General features: G+C 34.7%; 1 protein-coding gene across 4 annotated transcripts in view; it reads right to left on the bottom strand.

The window, feature by feature from the left end:
- The window catches only part of LOC311171435 (UDP-glucuronosyltransferase 2A1), a gene marked incomplete at both ends in the record, with an annotated part of 44,302 nt that extends 20,782 nt beyond the window's left edge, over positions 1-23,520 (bottom strand). For 2 of the 4 annotated variants that reach the window (XM_084234271.1, XM_084234272.1), the window contains 2 exons: positions 9,949-10,578; positions 22,803-23,520. In XM_084234271.1, the coding sequence (XP_084090397.1) occupies positions 9,949-10,578; positions 22,803-23,520 (1,348 nt within the window). The remainder of the gene's footprint in view (positions 1-9,948; positions 10,579-22,802) is intronic. The other 2 variants (XM_084234273.1, XM_084234274.1) reach the window with 1 other exon arrangement.
- Positions 23,521-23,945: the final 425 nt, after the last annotated feature.

The following is a 23,945-nucleotide window of genomic DNA, read 5'->3' as shown; positions in this document are numbered from 1 at the left end:
AGAGGAAAATATATAGCAATAGAAGCTCACATCAAAAAACAAGAAAGAACTCAAAGAAACAACCTAATCTTGAAGCTCCGAGATCTAGAAAAAGAACACCAAAAAAACCCAAAACCAGTAGAAGAAAAGAAATAATAAAAACCAAAGCAGAAATAAATAAAATTGAAACTAAAAAAACAATCCAAAAGATCAATGAAACCAAGAGCTGGTTATTTGAAAAAATCAATAAAATAGACAAACCCCTAGCCAGGCTCACAAAGGAAAAAAGGGAGAAAGCACAAATAAACAGGATCACAAATAAAAGAGGAGAAATCACAACGGACACAGCAGAAATCAAAAGAATAATCAGTAACTACTATGAACAGTTATATGGAAACAAGTTCAACAATCTAGAGGAGATGGACAAATTCCTACAACTCTACAATCACCCAAAGCTAGATAAAGAAGAAATAGAACACCTAAACAGACCAAGTACGAGCAGCGAAATTGAAATGGTAATCAAAAACCTCCCCAAAAACAAAAGCCCAGGACCTGATGGATTTACAAATGAATTCTACCAAACATTCAGAGACGAATTAGTGCCTATCTTTCACAAACTCTTCCAAAAAATTGAGAAGGAAGGGACAATACCAAACACGTTCTATGAAGCCAACATTACACTAATACCAAAACCGAACAAGGACAACACAAAAAAGGAAAACTACAGGCCAATCTCCCTAATGAACACTGATGCAAAAATCCTCAATAAAATTTTAGCTATCAGAATCCAACAATGTATCCATAAGATAATTCACCATGACCAAGTAGGATTCATTCCAGGGACACAAGGATGGTTTAACATCTGATAATCAATCAAAGTTATCCAACACATCAACAAAAAGAAATATAAAAACCATATGATAATATCAATAGATGCTGAGAAGGCTTTCGACAAAGTGCAACACGCATTCATGATAAAAGCCCTTGAAATTCTTGGGATACAAGGAACATACCTCAACATCATAAAGGCCATCTATGGCAAGCCAACAGCCAGTATCATCCTCAGTGGTGAAAAGCTGAATGCAATTCCATTAAGATCTGGAACAAGACAAGGATGTCCACTCTCACCACTGCTTTTCAATATAATACTGGAAGTCCTAGCCAGAGCAATAAGACAAGAGAAAGACATCCAAGGAATCCAAATAGGAAAAGAAGAAGTCAAACTATTACTATTTGCAGATGATATGATAATATACATAATGAATCCCAAAAACTCCACAGAAAAACTAATTCAACTAATCAATCAGTTCAGTAAAGTGGCAGGATAAAAATCAACACGCAAAAGTCAGTAGCCTTCCTATACACAAACAATAAATCTGAAGAAGAAGAAATCAATAAAACCATCCATTTTATTATTGAAACAAAAAAAATCAAATATTTGGGAATAAATCTAACAAAAGAGGTAAAGGACCTATACACAGAAAACTATAAAACACTGTTAAAAGAAATAGAAGAAGACACAAAGAAATGGAAAGACATCCCCTGCTCATGGATTGGAAGAATAAACATTATTAAAATGGCCATCCTACCAAAAGCAATATACAGATTCAATGCTATTCCAATCAAAATCTCAATGGCATTCTTCAAAGAAATAGAACAATTATTGATGAAATTCATATGGAATCACAAAAAAACCCGAATAGCCAAAGTTCTCCTGAAAAAAAAAGAAGGGAATGGAGGCATCAGACTCCCAGACTTCAAACTATACTACAAAGCCATAATCATCAAAACTGCATGGTATTGGAACAAGAACAGACACACAGACTAATGGAATCGAATAGAAAATCCAGAAATAAACCCACAGATTCATGGTCAACTAATCTTTGACAAAGGAGCAAAGACTATGCATTGGAGCAAAGAAAGTTTGCTCAATAAATGGTGCTGGGAAAACTGGGTCGCTACATGCAAAAGAATGAAGTTTGACCAGTACCTCACACCATACACAAAAATCAACTCAAAATGGATTAAAGAACTAGACATAAGACCTGAAACCATAAAATATATAGAAGGAAATATAGGTGAAACACTATGTGATTTGCACATCAAAGACATCTTTACAGACACGTCACCCAAAGCAGTGATATTGAAGGCAAAGATAAACAGCTGGGACTACATCAAATTAAAGAGCTTCTGCACAGCAAAAGAGACAATAACAAAAACAAAGAGAAACCCCACCAACTGGGAGAACATTTTTGCACCCAACACTAATGATAAAGGACTGATCACAAAAATCTGCAAAGAGCTGATGAGACTCAACAACAACAAAGAAAATAATCCAGTCAAAAAATGGGCAGAAGAGCTAAAAAGAAACTTCACCCAAGAGGAAATGCAAATGGCCAACAGGCATATGAAAAAATGTTCAACATCACTTGTAATCAGGGAAATGCAAATCAAAACTACCATGAGATACCATCTTACACCAGTGAGAATGGCACATATTAAAAAAACTAGCAACAACAAATGTTGGCGAGGGTGTGGAGAAAAAGGAACTCTCCTGCACTGTTGGTGGGAGTGCAAACTGATCCAACCACTACGGAGAGCTGTGTGGAGATTTCTTGACGTACTAAACATAGAGCTTCCATATGATCCAGCAATCCCACTCCTAGGTATTTACCCAAAGGACACAGAAACATCCATTCCAAAGAACACCTGCACCCCTATGTTTATAGCAGCACTGTTTACAATAGCTAAGCTTTGGAAACAACCCAAATGCCCAAAAATAGATGACTGGATCAAGAAGATGTGGTACATATATACCATGGAATATTACTCAGCATTCAAAAAAGATAAACACATGCAATTTGCAGCAACATGGATGGCACTGGAAGGGATCATGCTCAGCGAAATAAGCCAAAAAGAAAAAGAAAAATACCGGATGGTCTTACTCATAGCAGGAATCTAGAAAACTTAAATAAGGGACCAGGAAAATGAATAACTATAAGTATAAGAAAGTGAAAATCAGAATCAACAAAAAACTATGAAGCAGAGACACTTTTGGGGGGATGGGGGGCGGGAGGGGAGGGATTGGGGTCAGAATGGGGGGGTTGCAATTGTATGGGGAATATAAAAATAAAATTTATTATTTAAAAAAATAAAATAAAATAAAATTCTGGTTAAAATATAAAATTTTCGCTTTAAAACTCATTTTTGATTTGGTAAGAAAATGAAAAATGTGAAAATTGCTTAAACAAAGCTGAGTCCTTTCCTTGAAGGATACTCTTGTGCCAGGAGTAGGAATGTTTGAAAGTTTGCCCAAGACCTACCCTTATCCCCATTCCAAATACATAGTGTTTTTTTTTTAAGTTTTTTTTATTTATTTATACAAGCACTGGGTACAGTCAGAAGCACAGGAGGGTGAGAGGATCCCCCAGAGCCAGAGGGGAGAGCAGAGCAGGCAGAAGGACTGAGGTACACTGCTGACAGGAGCAGCGGGTGGCAGGAGAGGTCTGCGCGCCATATGGGACCCTCCTCCGGTGGCCGGGTAGCAGCTGGGGATCGAAACGGCACTGCAGAGGCTGCGGGCTGCTCTGCAACTCAGCGCTCAACTGCTGCTCCACCGGGGAGGCCCCCCAAATGCGTATTTTTGTAGTGTTAGTTTCCCAAGATTGATCCTAGCTATTCCATATGAGTTCTATTACATAGAATTTTATAGCAAGGAAAATTGCTGTAAAATTTTACTTGACACTATGTATATTAAAAAAATCTACCCTTAGAATACTTAACAGTCACTCTTCACATGGATTCCCAGTTCAAATTCAAACTAGAAATGCTTCTTTGAAGAAACTTGGACCCTGACCTCAAAGAGAAAATGTCGAGGGGCCTCCCCCGTGGCTCAGCGGTTGAGCGCTTGGTTGTGAAGCTGCCCGCAGCCTCTGCAGCGCCGGTTCAATCCCCGGCTGCTCCCCGGCCACCGGAGGAGGGTCCTACATGGCGCGCAGACCTCTCCTGCCGCCCGCTGCTCCCCTCAGCAGTGTACTTCGGTCCTTCTGCCTGCTCTGCTCTCTGCTCTGGCTCTGGTGAATTCTCTCACCCTCCGGCGCTTCTGACTGTACCCAGTGCTTGTATGTATCAATCAATCAATCAATCAATAAATAAATCTTAAAAAAAAAAGATAAAATGTCGAGTTAAAAAAAACAGATACCTTTTACAAGGAAATAGGTTTCATGACTAAAAATCAGCAAAGGCAATAGGTGAAAGAAATATTAATGCAGTGATTTGAAATATGAGGATTATTTATAATGAAATATAAAATTATTTTTAATGATGTGCTTAACCATATGAAAGTGAAACCTGAAAATATGAGTAAGAAATAAGAGACTAAAAAGAGTAATTGTGAAAAATTTTTAAGGAATCAAAGAGAATTTCTTAAAATTAATAAGTCAACAAATTAAATAAAAAACTCAATGGATAAATGGTTAATTAGATACAGCTATACAAATAACTAGTGAGCTAGAAGATAAATCTAGGGATATTATTTAGAATTAAGATTTGAATAAAGTCTTGGAATAGGAAATACTATAGAATGGTTAATAGAAACAGAGAATAGACTAAGATGTCTGAATCTAGATGTTGATTTTACGTACTTGGTGTGTCCTCTCCTTTTCCATGAAATCAGACTGAAAAACTAAGTCTGATATTTGTGTTCTTTTAGTAAAATCTTCCAATTACTTTTATTTTTTTAATAATCATTTTATAGGTAATGTTACAAATGTTACAAATGAAGTATAGAGAATTCTGCATAACCTGAAGCATTTATTATTGGGTGTTTGAATAATTGGGATTTTCAATTTTTATGTTTCCTTCTGTGGTTAGTAATTGGAATTTTACTGCATCTGTGCAATCAGATGATTAGTATGACTCATACAGTTTTAAGAAACTCCCTACAATATACTTGATAATTACCAAGGGCAAAATTGTGATTAAAATTGTCACTAGTAAAAATTTATCTATAACATGTACTTCTTTAAATGCCTCACTGTGAAGAACACAAGATTACTTCTGTAGAATTAGTACCAAAAATTCATACCCTCACTCTAATCATTAGAAAATAATAGGAAAACCCAACTGAGGGATAGTCTAGAAAATAATTAGTCACTAGTCCCCATAAATGGAACTATCACAGTTGGAGGAATATAAATGAAAAGGGGGGAGATAAGAGGACTTGGGTAGAATACTGGGAGAAAAAAAATGACATTGGCAGGCTAATTGACAAATCTTTCATAAAAATTCCTACTTTTAATAATTTTATTTTGATTATGTAAAATTTTAACTTTAAAAACCTGGTCGAGGGTCTCCCTGGTGACGCAGGGTTTAAAGACATGGGGCCGTCAGGCTGTCGCCAGCCACCGCAGCACGAGTTCGACGCCCACCCACCACAGGCATGGAGCAGCCCACATGGCACAGCAGACCTCTCCTGTCTCACTAGCTGCTCCCCTCAGCAGTGTATTTCAGTACTTCTGCCTGTTCTGCTCCCCGTTGTCTCTGGTGAATCCTCTCACACACACTCCTACCTTTGGTCTGCACCCCAGTTCTTGCATGCATAAATAATATAAATCTTTTTTAAAAAACCCAGTCAATTTAAAATTTTCACATTCATTCTGGAGATATTAATTGGAAATTAAGGAATTACTTATTTATTCAGTTATTTATAGCAGTATGACTCAAAATTTTATTTTAGATTATGAATTCCACTATTACCATTATTTCATATTGCTCAAATTATTGCAGATTTTAGAAATTTTGTGCATATTGTCTCCTGTGTCCTTTCAACATGACTCCATTTTTTTAAAATAGTCATTATGAAAAATCTGCTAAAATACCAAAAAGGATTCCTAGAAATTAAATTCAACAACTTTTACTTTCTAATACCATGAGATAGTTTAAGCTTACCTCTTATTTTCACTGCTTCAACTTTAATATAAACCATTTCTCTAAGGAATGTTGTTCATTTTTTTTTATTGTAAACATTGGTTTACAGCAGTGTATATGATTCAGGGGAGTAAGTTCACATCCCCTCAGATTGGTTCATTTTATTAGAAAAGCGCATTTAAAAATCAAGAAGAGCATGCTAGATGTGTCTGGGAAAGATGTAATAATAGATTAATTCTTGGATAAGTGTAGCAACAATGTCATATTCCCAGATATGAGAATGTCATCTGTTTGATTAGGTATTTGAAGCATATTTAAATTTTAATTGGTAACAATTTTTATTTACTACATCCATAAACTTTAAGATCTCCTCACTGGTAGTTTTAGATATGCTGGAATTTTTAAATATGCTGTTAGATATTTCCTTATTTCTTCTATTTTCTTTAATATAGATATTTGGAACTTTTCTTTACTGCATTTAAACATGCTCTACTTCTAGTCAACTTTTCCTTTTGAAATAAATAGCCATTGTAATGGAAACTACACAGAAATCTGATATGTGTTCAAATATAATAATAGGATATATAAGGCACCTGCCTATATATTAGTTTTCAGATACCTGGTGTCACTAATACTTTTAGAATGTAATTGCAAGCTAAAGACAAACTGGATTTTACCAGTTTTTCTTAGCAGTATAATTCTATCTGAAATAAAATATGCAAAATTTGCTGCCAAAATATGCTTAGTAACATGAAGAATAGAAAGGATTTAAGTAAGTAAGATTTAATTTCCAAAAATGTGATATTTCTGAAATGAAATGAACATCCTGTGAAAATAAGAAGTCTGGAAAATTTTGCTTTACAAAGGTTTCTTCACACATTATATAATTTCAGGTGGCTTCCTTTGTGAAGGAAGGATTAATATATTTCAGAGGCCATGTATTTTTCTATTGGTATTTATTGACTATGCTCTGTGTATGCAGTCCCGACTGTAATAATTAGAGCCTCGCCACTGCAGAGTTTATGGGCATTTTGTAGTAAATAATGTTCAACATAAACCTATTATTTATAATTGTCAGAGCAAATTGACACATGATGTCACATGATCATCCTAAAGAATACAGTGAAATAATTACCCCATTTTTAAAAAGGAGAAAACACTGAGATCACAAAGTTTGAAAATAACACTTAAACCTAAAACCTTATGTGCTTTTTCCAAGACCCTTCACAATGGTACTTTTTATAATTCCCTTACTTAATCTTACCTCATTTAATATCTATAATATTCATTATGTGATATGTAAATGGGCATTGATAGTTATTATAGGACACATTTCAAATGCATTGGGAAAATCATGTGAATAACATCTAAATTTAAAGCAAATCATTTTGGAGGCATATGAAATACAGAGTACAGCCAAAAAGAAAATATACTCAAATTGCATTGTTAAGTACATAAACACAGAATTTTACTTTCAAATTTCTAATTACCATCTCTTCAAAAGAATATACAATTTTTTTTTATTTTATAGAGGCATGTTTTATTTATTTATTTTATTTGTTTGTTTGTTTTTGTTTATGCATGCACTGGGTACAGTCAGAAGCGCGGGAGGGTGAGAGAATTCACCAGAGCCAGAGCGGGAAGCAGAGCAGGCAGAAGGACCGAAGTACACTGCTGAGGGGAGCAGCGGGCGGCAGGAGAGGTCTGCACGCCATGTGGGACCCTCCTCTGGTGGCTGGGGAGCAGCTGGGGATCCAACCGGTGCTGCAGAGGCCGCGGGCAGCTTCGCAACCCAGCGCTCAACCACTGTGCCACCGGGGAGACCCAAGAATATACAAATTTTAATGATCTTTCATGTTGTTTCTTTATATGTTTGATATGTTCAATACCTTCCCTTATTTGAAATTAAATGGTGGGGGCTCCTCGCTGGTGGCCTAGGTGTTAAGTCTCAGTGCTATCACCAATACATCCTGAGTTTGATCCCCGGCCAGGGAGCTAACCCACATAATGCACAGCAGACCTCTCCTGTCTAGCCCGCTGCTGCCCTTAGCAGTGTATTTCAGTAAGATCCACCTGTTCTGCTCCCCACTTTGTCTCTGGTGAATCCTCTGACACCCCCACTCCCTACTTTTCTGGCTTGCATCCCAGTTCTTCTATGCAAAAATAAAACAAATAAAAACAAATCTAAAAAAAAGTTTACATGATGGAAATTGGATGAAAAATATTTCAAAATCAAGGAAAGAAAAAATATGCTAATTCTACATGTGAAAGATAAAATAAAAGTCAAGTTACATTAAGGGTATTCCAGCATTTACAATCTGCCACATTTCTTTGTATTTTCACATATCTGTGCCTGAATGCTTTTCCTCCAGGGATGCTATTGGCTCTCACCCTCACTTACTTCAGATCTTTCATCTGAAATCTTCATAGACCACCTTATTTAAAATTGTAATCCTACTTCCACAACTATTTCCACTTCTTATTTTACTGTACAGCATGTATCAGTCTAACATTTTATATATTTTATTATTTGTATCTTCTTACTAGAAGTTCATAGAGTAGAATTTGTGACCTGTGAGCTAATAGAAAAGTGATAGATACTGGATTGTTGGTAAATAAGTACAATTTTTACGCAAAAAGGAACATATAAGGAAGAAGAAAAAAGCTCAAAGTAGGAAGGAAGACTGAAGGTGTGTGAAAGGACATTATTTTTTCATTTTGCCTTAGTAAGAAAGTATCACCGGTAGTATCAACTTTTAATTCCTACTGTTAGCTAATAAGTTAGTACTATTGATTGATTTAGACATGAAAGCATTCAAAATAGAAGAAAATAGAAAAATTAAGGAAAACACATGATGGCTCAGAAAAAGTACTATAAACAACCAACTGGAAATTATCTTAATATTTTATATTATTTTGTTTGATCCTTATAAGGACTCTGTGAAGCAAGGAAATTTGAGGCTTACCAAAAAGATACTGAGGGGCCTCCCTGGTGGTGCAAAGGGTGAAGAAGTTATCCGCAGCCACTGCAGAGAGAGTTCCATCCCCCGCCAAGGAGCGACCCGCATGGAGTAACAGACCTCTCTTGTCTGGCCTGCTGCTCCCCTCAACTTGTATCTCAGTAGATCTGCCTGTTCTGCTCTCCACTCTGTCTCTGGTGAATCCTTTCACCCCCACACCTCTGGCCTATACACCAGTTCTTGTATGCATAAATAAATAAATCTTTAAAAAAAAGTACTGAGAAATTAAGTTGAAAACAGTGCTAGTCTAAATGTCTAGGAGTGAGCCTCCCCAATGGCGCAGCGGTTGATGGCGCAGCGGTTGAGCGCTGGGCTGCGAAGCTGTCCACAGCCTCTGCAGTGAAGGTCCTATCCCCAGCAGCAGGGCAAGGGTCCCACATGGCATGCTGACCTCTCCTGCCGCCCGCTGCACCCCTCAGCAGTGTACTTCATCAGTCTGCCTGCTCTGCTCTCCCCTCTGGCTCTGGTGAATTCTCTCACCCTCCCGCGCTTCTGACTGTACCCAGTGCTTGATAAATAAATAAATAAATCTTTTTAAAAAAATTGTTTAAATGTCTAGGAGCACCGAAGAGTGGAGAGATGAGAGACAGAGAAGGGTATAAAGTCAGGTTTCCAAAACCTGATCGTAGGCTTTTTAAAGTTTTTTACGCACAAAGAATATGGAAAGAGACTATAAATCCTGTTACCACTTTTAGATGTTTGCCAGGCTATTTTTTGGCAGTCACAATTTATCCTTTTAAATGTACTTTAGTATATATTTAAAAATCGATTTACATATTAAAAATGTATTCTTAAATAAAACCAAGAGTATTTTCATTTAGGCAGTAAGATACATATTAACAATGCCACTCTGTTTTTTAGGAACTTATCCAAAGATAATGATCAAAGACTTGAAAGAAGATATAGTACATCTATTTATTTCTGCTTGATATATACAGTGGGATGGAAGACTTTTTTGTTGTATTAACAATATAAATAAGGTATTTGGAATCACTAATAAGGAAATGTTTCAGAGACTTACCTAGAACTTTGCTGTAGTACGAATTCCATTCTCCCCAGTAGGACTGAAAAATATAGTCTTGCAGATGATAAGATAGGGTATTTTTAACCCTTTCACCAAAGGTCATCTGGTCAGTGAGTTCTGATAAGGCTGCAGGTACATAGGAGACAGGTGCTGGGATTTTCCCACAGTGTCTTTCCACTGTTGAGGCTGGAGAGAACCTCAATGTATATATAAATGGAATTCCTAATTTCAGAGCCACCAGGTCCCCACAGATTGTTACTGGGTCTGCTACTAACACATCAAAATCACCTCTCTGAAGTTTTGCCATTAACTTGGGGTTGTTTAATACTCCATCACATATTTGTATATTAATTCGGAAAAAAGTATCTAGGAGTTTTCCTAGTTCTTTGTAGAATGTCCAGAGTGTAAGAGGAGTTGGTCTATGGTTTATCCACAGTGCTATCATATGTTCAATCAAGTCATCTATATTTTTTTTATTGAAGGAAACGGGTATCACCTCAAAATTCACAGGAAAATTCAGATTTGATTTGATGAATAGAGTTGTTGATGAAGCCAGTACAGTCACGTTGTGATTTCTTTGAAATAACTCTTCCAGAATGATTTTAATATTTAACCAATGGCTACCATCTGTAGGCCAAATTAGCACATTCCCACTTAAAACAATTTCAGTCAGAGTCAAATAAAAAACCAGTAGCTGGACAAACTTCTTAGGCATGGTGATATCCGTTATGAAAACCATCCTTGTAAATCTTTTAAGATAAAAAGAAACTTTCAAATTATTTTAGGTATTTTTTTCAAAGAAAATAATTCTTAATGTGATAGCTACATTCATTCATAGGTCAATTGATCTATAGATTAAAGGGAAATAATAGAATTCAAATTATTATATGCATTAATATTATTCCAAAACAAATGAAACATGGTCTTATTTTAAAGAAAAAGAAACAGATAGGCAAGACATCTAGTATCTGTGTAGTCTGTAATGGTAATGGTATGATTTTAAAAATGTTTCTTCAATTTATTATATCATTCCCAAAATTAGGTTGAAAAAAAATGACAGTTCTTACTACTAAAACAAATTTGCCAAAACCTATAATGCCATCAGGTTGGATATTTTACTATAAGGTATGTTTTACATGCATTGTTTAATTCCATCCTTTTTATAAATTGCATGGCAGAAGTTATTTGTTCCACTTCATGCATAATGAAACTAATATTGAGTTGCATGCCCAAAACATAAAACAAAATAATATAATTGGGGCCATAATTATTACATAATTTTACTTATTGCTGGACTTCTATGACATTATGTCTTGTCTTTGTTTTGGGAGCTTTGGTAATATCCAAAACCAGCATTATTATCATATCCCATGTTTATATTTAGGGGGGAAAATGAAAAGCAAACTTCATTTATTAGGAGTTTGCTCAAATATTTCAAGATGGTTTACACTAATTGTGTTATTTAGTAGTGCTATACATTTAATAGAAAATAGTTTTCTTTGTTGATAAAGCAAATTATCTCCTGGTTACAGGAAATTTTTCACTCTTTTCCCTCTGGCATCTTCATATAGAAATCCAGGAGATAGAACCCAAGGAAACACCGTTTTTTCTTCAGTAAGAGGGATAGAGTAGCTTAATGTAGGTAAGCCCCAGATTTAAAAAATGCCCTTTTATCAGCTTTCTGACCCTATGGGAACTACCTAGACCCTATCAGTCCTGGTTTCTCATGTGTAAAAATGAGAGGTGATGATGCCAATGTGTTTAGTACTGTGTGGATTCACAAAGAGATCTGCAAAGCTGCCTTGCAAACTGCTTGCTTCAGAACAAGAATTTAGTTCATTCTGCTAATTTCAGAATGACTAGCTAACATTGAGTCATAGCACAAGTGGATAGGCTCTAGGGTCAGAATAGAATAGGAAAAGCCTTGGAGGAATAGGGAGGGTTCCAGAGATAAGGGTAACAAATTGCAAAGGGAACTAATAAACACCCCAGAACTAGGGGCAACAGAACATTCCCGAACAAGGACAATAAAGAAAAAAGACTCTGGGACTCAAGACTTAATTCTGGGTACAAAGACATTAAGGCAGAATAAGTGAGACCACCAAGAACTAACCAATCACAAAGAGACTGACAGGGCTTTAGAATAATTAGGGAAAGAAGGTGTATGTTCCCTGAGGCAGGACTCTACTTCAGCTCCCTTGCCCCTCCTTAGCCTGTTTCCACCAGCCTGGGAGTCCCTCTTTATTTCTGTTCCTTTTCTCCTTAATAATTTTTTTCTTATATCTATTTCTCTTTTTGCTTTTGCTTATACATCAGTGAGAGTCTTGCTGCGTCTTCGTGAGACACCAACCAGTGGCGGTCTAGTGGTTGGGAGTCAGAGCTGCTGCTGGAGTCTGGGATCAGTTCCTGACTGGGAGACTAGACTTGAAAACCTGAAATTAGGGTGTCAACATGAATATAATGATATCTGTCAATTGAGATTCTCAGAGAGTATCAAATGGTTAAGAATAGCCATATTATGATATTATTTTAAAAGTTAAAATTATTAGAGGCTCTCATTTAAAAGAAAAAAAAAACAACAAATAAATGATCAAAAGATAGAAATCAGAAACTGAGAATGGAAATTAACTGGTAGACTTTCTGTCCACATTTAATAGCCCTTGCACTGTGTAATTTCAAGCCCTTGGGTACAAAAGAAATAGGAAGTTAAAGAAAGAGAAAGATAGGAGAGAGAAACTTTCAAAATTATTTATTTGCATCATTTGAAGAGTCAGCCTCAATTTGTATATATGGAAGTATCATTAAAATTAGATTTAAACAAAACAACAATAGAAAATAATGCTCTAATCTTTATGGTCATTAAAATAGGCTATATAAAATATTTTCATAAAGAAAAATGTTGTTTTCATAACTTTCCAATAAAAAGGAGACAAAACACCACCAACAAAGCACAACAAAGTTTACCTGTAAAATATTTGTCCAATTACTGAGGTTAATATTAGTAGAATATAACAGAGATTACTCACTAACAATAGGATAGAACTTAAGTTTATCAAAATATATCTCAGAATCAAATTGACATGTAGACTTGCTAAATGATCCTGAACAAACAAAAATTAAAGAGTTTTAGAAGTTAATATTTTAATGTTAACTAGTTTTCAGAATGATAAAATAATTATCCAATGTAATAAAGAATAATAGGAAACAACAGAAATTAATTCTACATATTATGTGTTGTTGTTTTCAAAGTATACTTGCTAGTAAAGTACTTAATCTCATTGGTGTCAATCTGTATTCTCTGTTTTCCTGTATACATCAAATGTTTCATAATTGAAAATTCAAAATTTGTGAAAAGATGACAAAATATTTAGGGGCATAAGTAGGTATAACTTTAAATTTAAAATTTAATTTCATCAATGGAAAAAACAACTTCTGCTAATACATCTGATTTCATGAAAAAAATGAAGCTCTGTGATTTACAATTGTCACATATTTGTTTGCTTTCTGAGTTTATCTTACTTTGAGTAAGGTTTAAACCATGGCATAGCAGAAATGTCGTTCTGGAGAGAGCATACCCCGCTTGTCCAACTTGATTTTATATATAAGAAAATAGATTGAGAGGTTAAAATAGTCTCAAAGTTACAATGCCAGCAAGTGGTAGATCAATTGGATACATAAGTGTTCTGGTTCTTAGCTCAGTGTCCTTTCCTCTGTGTTCTACTACATAAATCCAATATTTCAGAAGCAATTTATAGCAGTAAAATTTAGAAAAACATTGCATTTCAATACATGAAAGTTTGATAACATATCATAAACTAAAGGTCCTAGAAAATAACTTAAGGACAAGACTCTGAAACATCAGTACATGAATATCATGAATGAAAACTGTCAGTCTTTGAAAAATTTTTCCAGTTTGAATGTTATGCTTGTACTTGAATCCTCACTTTTATTCCAATCTGTTTACTTTGAAAGGGAGGATTCTATATAGTAATAAAATTGTTCTCAAAATAATATATAACAGGTTTTATGTTTGACATTTGCTGGAGAAAGGTAGCTAATCTGTGCAAAATTAGTGTTAAATTTCTTAAAATATCTACGATGCTATCCATTTGAATTGAGAACACTTATAAAAACATTTATTTGGAAATTCTTTCTTACAATTTCCCCCCAAAATTCATGCCTAGTTTGAACATCTTTCTTGCTCCCTGAGCATTGCCCTTAGGGCTAGGATTTAATTAGGCTAATTCAGTTTTCATTGTCACTTAAATTTGGAGATGGCCTTAGAGTCTGAAATCTGTCTTTCTACTGCAGGAATTAATTTCCTCATAGCTATCAGTTTTTTCCTCACATCAGTGCTTCCATTTTATTTCAATTCCTTAATTGGCATTTCGTTAGCCCTCTGGAAACTTAAATTTAGATGTATTTTCTTTTTGTTCCTTTTTTTGTTAATATGAACTGAATATTTTTCTAGAGCTTTTTGACATTGAATGTTTCACCACTTCCTTGATTTTAATGTCTGACAGTTTACTAAGCCTCCTCTATACGAAAGAGAGAAAATGATGGGCCTATTTCCTAGAGTTGTAAGGACTGAATGAAACAAGGTATGTAAATTATCTAGACCAGCATTGTGCTCTATAAATGTTAGTTATATATGGTATTTTAGAGAATCTTATTTTAAAAATGATTCATTTAACATCCAAATTTTTTTCACTTTTAGCACTTATTTTACTTTTTTTTTTTTTAAATAGAAGCATGTTTTTATTTATTTATTTGTTTGTTTGTTTTGTTTATACATGCACTGGGTACAGTCAGAAACACGGGAGGGTGAGAGAATTCACCAGAGCCAGAGCAGGGAGCATAGCAGGCAGAAGTACTGAAGTACACTGCTGAGGGGAGCAGTGGGCGGCAGGAGAGGTCTATGCGCCATGTGGGACCCTCCTCCCGTGGCCTGGGAGCAGCCGGGGATCGAACCGGCGCCGCAGAGGCTGCGGGCAGCTTCGCAACCCAGTGCTCAACCGCTGCGCCACCGGGGAGGCCCCAGCACTTATTTTACTTTAATTACTCGTACTCAGTAGTACCTATTTCATGAAAAGATCTGAATATTATGGCCATAAGTTTTCTTGAAGATATGTTACTTTTTCTATTTAGTTGAATATGTTTGCAAAATATTCTATTGTTAATATGCATAGTATTAGTTATTAGAGATTATTCACCTAATTATTTACATATAATATATATAAATCTAATATAAAAATATTAATGACCAAAAAATAAAACTTTTTTGCTGTTATAGTGGCAAAATTATTCATGACAGTAGGTAATGTTTGTGGATTATAAATATTTTCATGGCATTAAAATATTACACTATTCTTTCCCAAAATATTTTCCCAATTTTTGATGTCTTTTGTTGTTAATATGAACATAAAAATGAAATTACCTGCTTCAAATTTTAAGAAATTAATTTGGTATCTGCAGAAAACTTTTTATTTTCAGTTAAAGATTGTTTAGGACAAGAAAGCTATTCCTAGGCAACCCAACCTAGCAACAGAGATACATGGAGACCTATGCCTAAAGGAATAGCAAATTACCTAGTGATAACATGGCCCAATTAAACTCCATTCAGCAAGTATGAAATAGGTCAAAGATAGAATATTACATTTTAAAAGCTAAATTCATTGAATGAAAGAAGTATCCAAGAAAGTTTAAATCTAAAATGTCCTGTGTAGTTGATGTGTACTTGAAAAATTAAAAGAGAGAAAATTTTTCTAGAAGCTTTGGTGTCTAAAAGACTTAAATTTAGAAACTATTTCTCAAACTAGGATCTATATAATTTTAGCATGCTTGATATTTCCAAGTCTTGATATTCTCATATATAATACTAGTGCTTTTCTTTATAAATTGTTTGCAAAAATTAAGAGATATAATACATAGGAAGTATTTATCACAGTCTAGTGCATAGGAAGCAATCAAAAAATGGTAACTGCTATTTCTAAAATGATATCCATGAGCTTGAACTAACATACCTGTGACCTGAAATAAGTAGTGATTTTGACATTATAATATCCAATTCCTAGCAATTAGGAGAGATTAAGGACTCACTCTGGTTCTTTTGCATTCCACTGCCAAAAGTAATCTTACAGAAAGGTGTCCTATTTATTCAGTCAGGTGTGATAATTTGAGGCATAAGTGAATATGAATTTGTTTCAATGAGTTTGATTAGTATATTCAAGCTAAAGTAAAAATTAAATTCAAATTACAAATTGGAAATAAATTGCTTTTGCAATTTAGTTCCATTTATCATTCTCATTTATTACTCTACATGTACAAAGTATAGCATAAAAAATTAATTTCTCTGTCTCATCAATACTTTTCCTTCTTACCTGGTTTTTTGGGTATGAGTGCTCATGTCCCTGGGCATCAATAAGTATATTATGTTTTAGTAAAACAAACTTAAATAGTCATTCTCAGTGGGAAGACTATAATTTGATTAGAAACATGATACAATCAAAATTAGAGGGTAAGAACATTTTTAGAAATCCCTGTTACATTCCCATGAACAACCTTAGGAAAGATTAGTCTCATGTCTTAAAACTAGTAGAAGAGTGTGGTTTTATTACCAGCATTAACTTACAAGCAAAATACAATGAAATGATATTCTGAGACTGAGAGTTTGAGAAGATTTATCCAAGTATAACCTTACCAACATGAATACGAAACACTGCAATCATGACAATTATTCAAAGGTTGAGAAAAAAATAGTGGATAAAGGCATAAGTGATGAAATAAAAAATGTAAATATACATTGTGATTGAGGACCTTTCCATGTACATTCCTTTATCATATTAACTGAGATGTCACACATATTCAAATGGCATTGTTAGCTTACTATATGTATAAGGACAGTGAAGAGTTTTTGCAGAGCTTGACAATTTTATTATCTCATGACATTGCTATTTGTTCATCTTCATTCTTCATTTTTAAGATCCTGTTTTAGCTCTATGATGTTGACAATTCACTTCTGTGATCATAGGATACCTAAATATTTGTCTATAATTACTATTGCTTATTCTCTGTGAAAGACAGATAACTAGGTCTTTATTTATATCCCAGGAGATAAGCATATATTAAGTTTTGGATCAACTGTTTATTGAAGACATCCAGAGGAAATGATAAGTTCTGTTGATTATCAGTTTAAGTAACCATTTTCACATTATTTTTTATCTTACATTTTTATTTTTAGTAATTCATACTCATTCTATACTAAACTATGCATAACTATTTTGATTGCTAGAGATCCATTATCTAACTCTTTTAGAACAGAGATTTGTGGAAAAGAAGACTGTCAATAGCTACCATTACAGAGGAACCTCAAATATTCTCTTTTCAACACATATACGCAACCTACTGTTTTGCACATAGTACTTTTTCATTTTAATTTTTAATGCCTTTTAGGGTTTTGATTCATCAGCTGATAAACATCTCTAGATCTCACAATCTAGATAGACAACATTGCAACATTGAAAGCTTTGCAGACAACATTGCAAGCTCTGCAGTATATATAGAATATTTAATTCCTTCAATTTTTTGAAATCATTATTGTGTTAAAATGAGTGAAAGTGCAAACTTACTTTGTTGTATTAATAATAATAAGTTAAAGCATCAAATCTTTTTTTAAATTTCTTTTATATTGTTTACATCATTCTTCCTTTTTGTATGCTTTCTCCTCTCAGGTGTAGGCCCTCTAGAATTCCCACCACCAATTCATCCATGCACCATCATCATAGTCCCTTGTGCTCTTCCCTCTACTGTTTTGATCTCACTCCCTACCCCTCCCCTACAAAATATTTCTGATTTATAGTTGCCTATTAATTTTGTTTTTTAATTTGTTATAGTTATTTTTTTTCCTGATCCCTTATTTGTTTCCCCTACATTCCTCCTATAAGTGAAACCATGTGATATTTTTCTTTTTCTTTCTGGCTTATTTCACTGATCATAATCCCTTCTAAATCCATCCATGTTGCTGAAAATGGCATGAATTTATCTTTTTTGATTTAAACCTCAAATCTTAATAACAAACATAGAAACACAATTTGTCAAAAATGGGAAAGATTTTATCTCTATGAATATCATTGGTTTTAAGTGCATGCTTGTGAGGCTTATCATGAAATCATGTTAAAATATTGGATATTCAAAATCTAAAACTATTCAAAATATGAGTGTAATATGCACTGTGAAATGATTTTAGCTTTCTGGGAATATAGATAACATAAGCCTAATGCTTAACTTTAAATCATTTGATTTTTGACAGTTTCAGAAATATGCTATATAAGAAAGCATTTATAATGCCCAAAAATAAATGACTGGATCACAATGGGTTCACAATGAAATATTACTCAGCAATCAAAAAAGATAAACTCATGCAATGTACAGCAACATGGATAGATCTGGAAGGGATCATGCTCAGCGAAATAAGCCAGAAAGAAAAAGAAAAATACCAGATGGTCTCACTCATAGCAGGAATTTAGAAAACCTAAATAAGGGACCAGGAAAAGGGCTAATTATAATAAAGAAAAAAATCAAAATCAACAAGCAACTATAAACCAGAGACACAATACAGAGGGAGGGGAGGAGAAGAGAAGGGATTAGGGTCAAAATAAGGGGAGCAGAATTGTATGAGGAATATAACCAAAATGAAAATGCATACATTGTGCAAAAATGAAAAAATGATGTAAGAATTATATAAAATAAAATATATTAAAAATTTTAAAAAGAAATAAAAAAGCATTTATTATTCTACATGTACAAAGTATAGCATAGAAATTAATTATTCTGTCAAGCAAGCTGCATATAAAAGGAAAGCAGGAAGCTTGGAAATTAGGTGATCATCAGAGTAAAATCATACCATTCTTATTTAGATGACACTTAACTTTCTCACAAATGGCACTCCCTATCATTCTCATTTTCATCCCATATATCCAAGTGCTTACTGGACTTAACCAGATATTCCCCAAAGCACTTCATATACACTTTGCCCAAAATGGAATGCATCATTCTCATTCCCAAATCATCTCTCTCACATATTCACCATTTCGGTTAATTGTGCCCTTTTTCAGTTACTGAAATCAGAAATATTGAAATCATTTTAACCTCGTCATCACCCTTCTTAATAATCTTCTACTACCGGCAACTTTTATTAATTTCACTTGATCAGTTACCAATACTTGCTGGTTAGTTTCTCCTAGACACTATTTGAAAGTCCCTGTTATATGTTAACAAATTTAGTCCTTTCAGGAGCTCTATTAGAGATAACATAAACAACTGCAAAGTACAAAGAGACTTAATTACTTTTCCACGGTCCCATATGAGTAAGTGAAAATTGTTTATCAAGAGCCTGTTCTAATACGTTCTTCCTTGCAGTACGCCACAGTTTAACAACCATCTACTCAAGGTACATGTCTGTTCAACTGATTTAGATAAAATACAGTCTAGTCATACTATATCCTTTGAAATGCTTCACAGTTTGGTTCCCATAAAATAAAAATGCTTAGCATGACATATAAGGACATTTGAAAATATTTATTAAGCTTTTGGTCAAAGATGGCATTTAAGGATGTTTCTTGTTTTGTTCCCAGGAAAATAATCCGAAATTAGACCACACTAGTTCTATACCAGAAGGTCCTTTGGCATGGGGCAGAACTGGAAAATCTCTTGTATGTGGGGGATTAGCACAGACTGTACCAGAAAGCACAATGAGGAGATTCTTGCTTCATTTAGCAAGAGGTAGGTGGAGAGAAATGCCTGGAGATTGTGGCCTTAAAAACTTTCCCACAAGGATTGCAAGCCCAGAGAGGGGGCCTAACTGGTAAGGAGACACATAATATTGACTGAGGGTATGTATGTGCTAAGGAGCTGATGTACTCCCAGAATCTAGGTCCACAGTGAATGGAACAAGAGCATTGTTCCATATACCCTATCCTTCCAGGCTGGCATTAACCTTGTAAGGCACACTGACAGTGTGTAATCTACAGAGATTGGACTCTGGGACCACAGAGAGGAAGGACATCAACAGTGTCACAGGCATGAACCAGTCCCCTACCCCCACCTCCACAGCATTCAGGCACTTTCTCACCATTGACCCAGCAGCTACAGGATCACATCTTCAGATCTACAATAGCTTGGAAAGAGGCCAAACCTCTAAAATAATATAACTCTGGGGAAAATTTAAAAAACAAACAAGGAAACAGTGCCATCTACTGGAAAAGTAGTACTGCAAATCTCTAAGTTATTATTATAGACTCTTAAAAAATATAGGGACATGCTTTCATAGAAAATATAATACAAGGCATCTTGATCCTCAAGGACATGTGTCATCACAATGAGATAAAAACCTTCCAGAATGCAACCTCAAAAACATGTAAAATTTTATCCTTCTATAAGTTATAGATTTCAAGATCACTATGATAAGGAAATTCAAAGAAATTAAAACACAGAAAACTGATTAAAGAGATATAAGAAAACTCAGAAAGATAAATGAATGACCTTACAAATATAATTAATGAACATCAAAGAGAAATTGAAGCTTTAATTAAGAAAATAACAGAGATTCAGAATATAAAGAGGACTACACAGGAGGGAGAAAAATCTGAAAGCTATAGAAGTAGAGTAGACCAATTAAAGACTGAATCAGTGGTCATATGAAATGATATGTGAAAGTGATATGTGAGTATGATAGGGACAAAGTACCAAGGTGGAAGAAGAAAAGGAAATATGAAGGAAAAAAATGAAGAAATACTTCAAGAATTATCTGACTCTATTACAAAAGGAAATATAAGAATAATGAGTTATCCAGAAGGAAATGAGGTAGCAGAGAGGGGAGCAGAAATCTTATATAAAGAAACAATTAGAGGAAAACTTCCCAAACTAAATATACACGTCCATAAAACTAAAATAACATCTGGTTATTTATATGTTATGAGACGTATGCCAAGACACAGAGTGTGAAACTATCAAGAATTTAAGACAAAGAATAAATGTTGAAACTGGCTAGAAAAAAAGGCAAATAACCTATATAAGTACTCCCTTCAGGCTTACATCAGACTTTTCTGAGAAAACCTATGGAAAAAGAGTGATGGAATTGAAGTATTCAAATACACAAATATAGACTCTCTTAAAGATATGGATGAGAAATAATAAAGACTTTCCTAGCCAAAAAGATATAGGAGTTTTTTGTTTCTTTGTTTTTAAAGATTTTATTTATTTATTTTGGCATAGAATTGGAAACAACCTAAGTGCCCAAGGACAGAGGTGTGGATTAAGAAAATGTGGTTTATGTACACATGAAATATTACTCAGCTCTAAAAATAAATGAACTCTTCCATCATCTCAATATGGAGGGGATTATGCTAAATGAAATATCAGATGTTTTCACTCACAGGTGGAATATAAACAAAGAGTCAAAATCAAACCAAAAACAAACCTCCCCAAAACTGACACAAAACTGGGGCTTCAAGAGGCTGAGAGTAGGATGGGGAGCAAATGGAAGAGGGTGTACAATAGACTATGTTGGAGGACCACAGGTGCCTTGCTGGTGCATGTGGTATAGCAACATACATCCGAAGAAGTGTGAACATACATTTCTGAATCATATAATTTTGTAAATTACTGTTACCATGAGAAAAATACATTAAAAGTAAATATTAATTGAATTAATTCTTTCTTGTAATCCTAACATCTCCAGCTTTCTCCCCCCTGTCTGTTCAGCTCGCACTTTAACATTGAAAAATAAAGATCATCAAAGTATATGTGTGAGTTTTTGAGATTCCACAACATTGGATTCACTGTTTCATTCCCCACATTTAATTTTTAGGAAAGTTCATATGTATTGTTCAGAAAACTTGAGCATCACCTCAACTTTGAATTTTTTCAGACTCATTCTCTCCTTCCACATAATGCCTATCTCCTTTGTACTAGCTCGGAACTTTACACATATTTGTCACATCCACATTGTTAATATTGTATATAATTCCCCTTATATCTGACTGCTCTGGTTTACTGTGTAGCCCTTGAAGCCAGGGGCTTCATTTTCATGTTTGTTATAATCTCTGGACACTGAAGGAGTGCCTAGTAAATAGTAGGAAATCTATGAGCAATGATCAGAAATTTTCTATTTAATAGATACTTTTAAGCATACACACACACCCCCCTATGTGTCCATAATGGACTTCTGGAAAGCTTAATCTCTTTCAGTTTTCCCCATACACCACTAAAATTTCTTGGCAATTTCCATATTCAGTGCAATATTTAAATGAATGAGAATCCAGTTTTATTTTCATTTTGTCAATTTATCTTACCCATGAAATAACTTACAGTTATGTTGGTATCCTCAAGTACACAAAATTAGGAAACAAAAAGAACTCCTATTGCAGCTCTGAAGCATATTGTCTTTTATCTTTCTTTCTTTTGTTATTTATGCATACAAGAGCCAGGGTGTCAGCTAGAGTTGCAGGGGGTGAGAGGATTCACCAGAGACAGAAGGCAGAATGACCGAAATACACTGCTGAGGGGAGCAGCGGGCGAGACAGGACAGGTCTGCTGCATTATCCGGGTAGCTCCCTGGCTGGCCAGGGATTGAACTCATGCTGCAGAGGCCACAGATAGCTTCACAGAGCTGTGCTCAACCCCTTGCACCACCAGGGAGGCCCTATATTGTAAATGATATAAAGAAGCCAAATGATGGAAATAGGTAGTGATCAATAAATAAGACAGAAAAAGAATAGTCCTGGGGAATAAAAACGAGGTTATAAAAAGCTTTGTTTAAATTCAAATAATAATAATTTTAAAAAGCTACATACCTAAAGCTTTGCTATAATAGGAATCCCAAGATTTCCAAAGAGTATTAAACATGTGGTCCTGTAGATGGTAAGAGATGAAATTTCTTATTCTGTCAGTGAAAGACATCTGGTCGGTGAGTTCTGATAAAATAGCAGGAACATAGGAAGGAGGGAATGGTACCTTCCCACAGTGCTTTTCCACTGTTGAGGCGGGAGAAAACCTCAAGGAATATATAAATGGAATTCCTAATTTTAACGCTACTATATCTCCACAAGGAAACACTGGATCTGACACTAGAACCTCAAATTTGCTTTTCTTCAGCTTTTCCATCAGTTGTGAATTTTGGAGAACGCCATCACAGATTTCTCTGGATACCATGTGGAAGTCATTGATAACTTTGGCTATTTCGTGATAGAATCTCCAAATAGTTGAAGGAGATGGTCTATACTCCATCCATGTCAAAACAAAGTCTTTAATTACTCCTTCAATTTTTTCTTTGCCAAAAGGCACCTTGTATATTTCAAATGTCAGAGATGAGTTAGCGGTCGGTGTGATGAAAAGTGCACCAGAGGCAACTAGGACAGTCACGTTGTGCTCTTTTTTAATCAGCTCATCTATAATTATCTTAACATTTAGCCAATGACTACCTTCCATTGGCCAAATCAGAACATTCCCACCAAGAGAGATTCCTAGGAGACTTATCTGAAGCATCAACAGTAGAATTATCTTGTTTAACATGATGTAGTTTGATGTAGAAGCTTTGATGAGATGTGACACAAACGAATTTCTCTGTTTTCCAAACAAAAAGAAAGATATTATTTCTCAGTTTTGATTCAAATTGATACTCTTAAGAGCCTTCTCTCTACCAAGTGATATTAGTCATGATAAGTTCATATTTTATTGTAATTACAGGTTTAGGGTTAACACATGTCATGCCATTCAACATGTTGCTTTAGCTTTGGTTGTGATCCTTGCTTTCTGATCCATTTCTTAAACTTGCTCCTTTAACACTTTCTTTGTGTCTCATGATTGTTAAATTTTTACTCTTAAATTGCTTGAAGTCACTGTCTATCTCAATCATACATTCAGGCCTAGGTACTGAAATCTTAGATTGGGCCAGAACTTACTCAGAAAAGTAGAAATGCTAATGCTATAGGCTTTCC

This window comes from Talpa europaea (genome assembly GCF_964194135.1).
Source record: "Talpa europaea genome assembly, chromosome: 5".
Classification (NCBI taxonomy): domain Eukaryota; kingdom Metazoa; phylum Chordata; class Mammalia; order Eulipotyphla; family Talpidae; genus Talpa; species Talpa europaea.
This window is presented reverse-complemented; position numbering and strand designations above follow the sequence as displayed.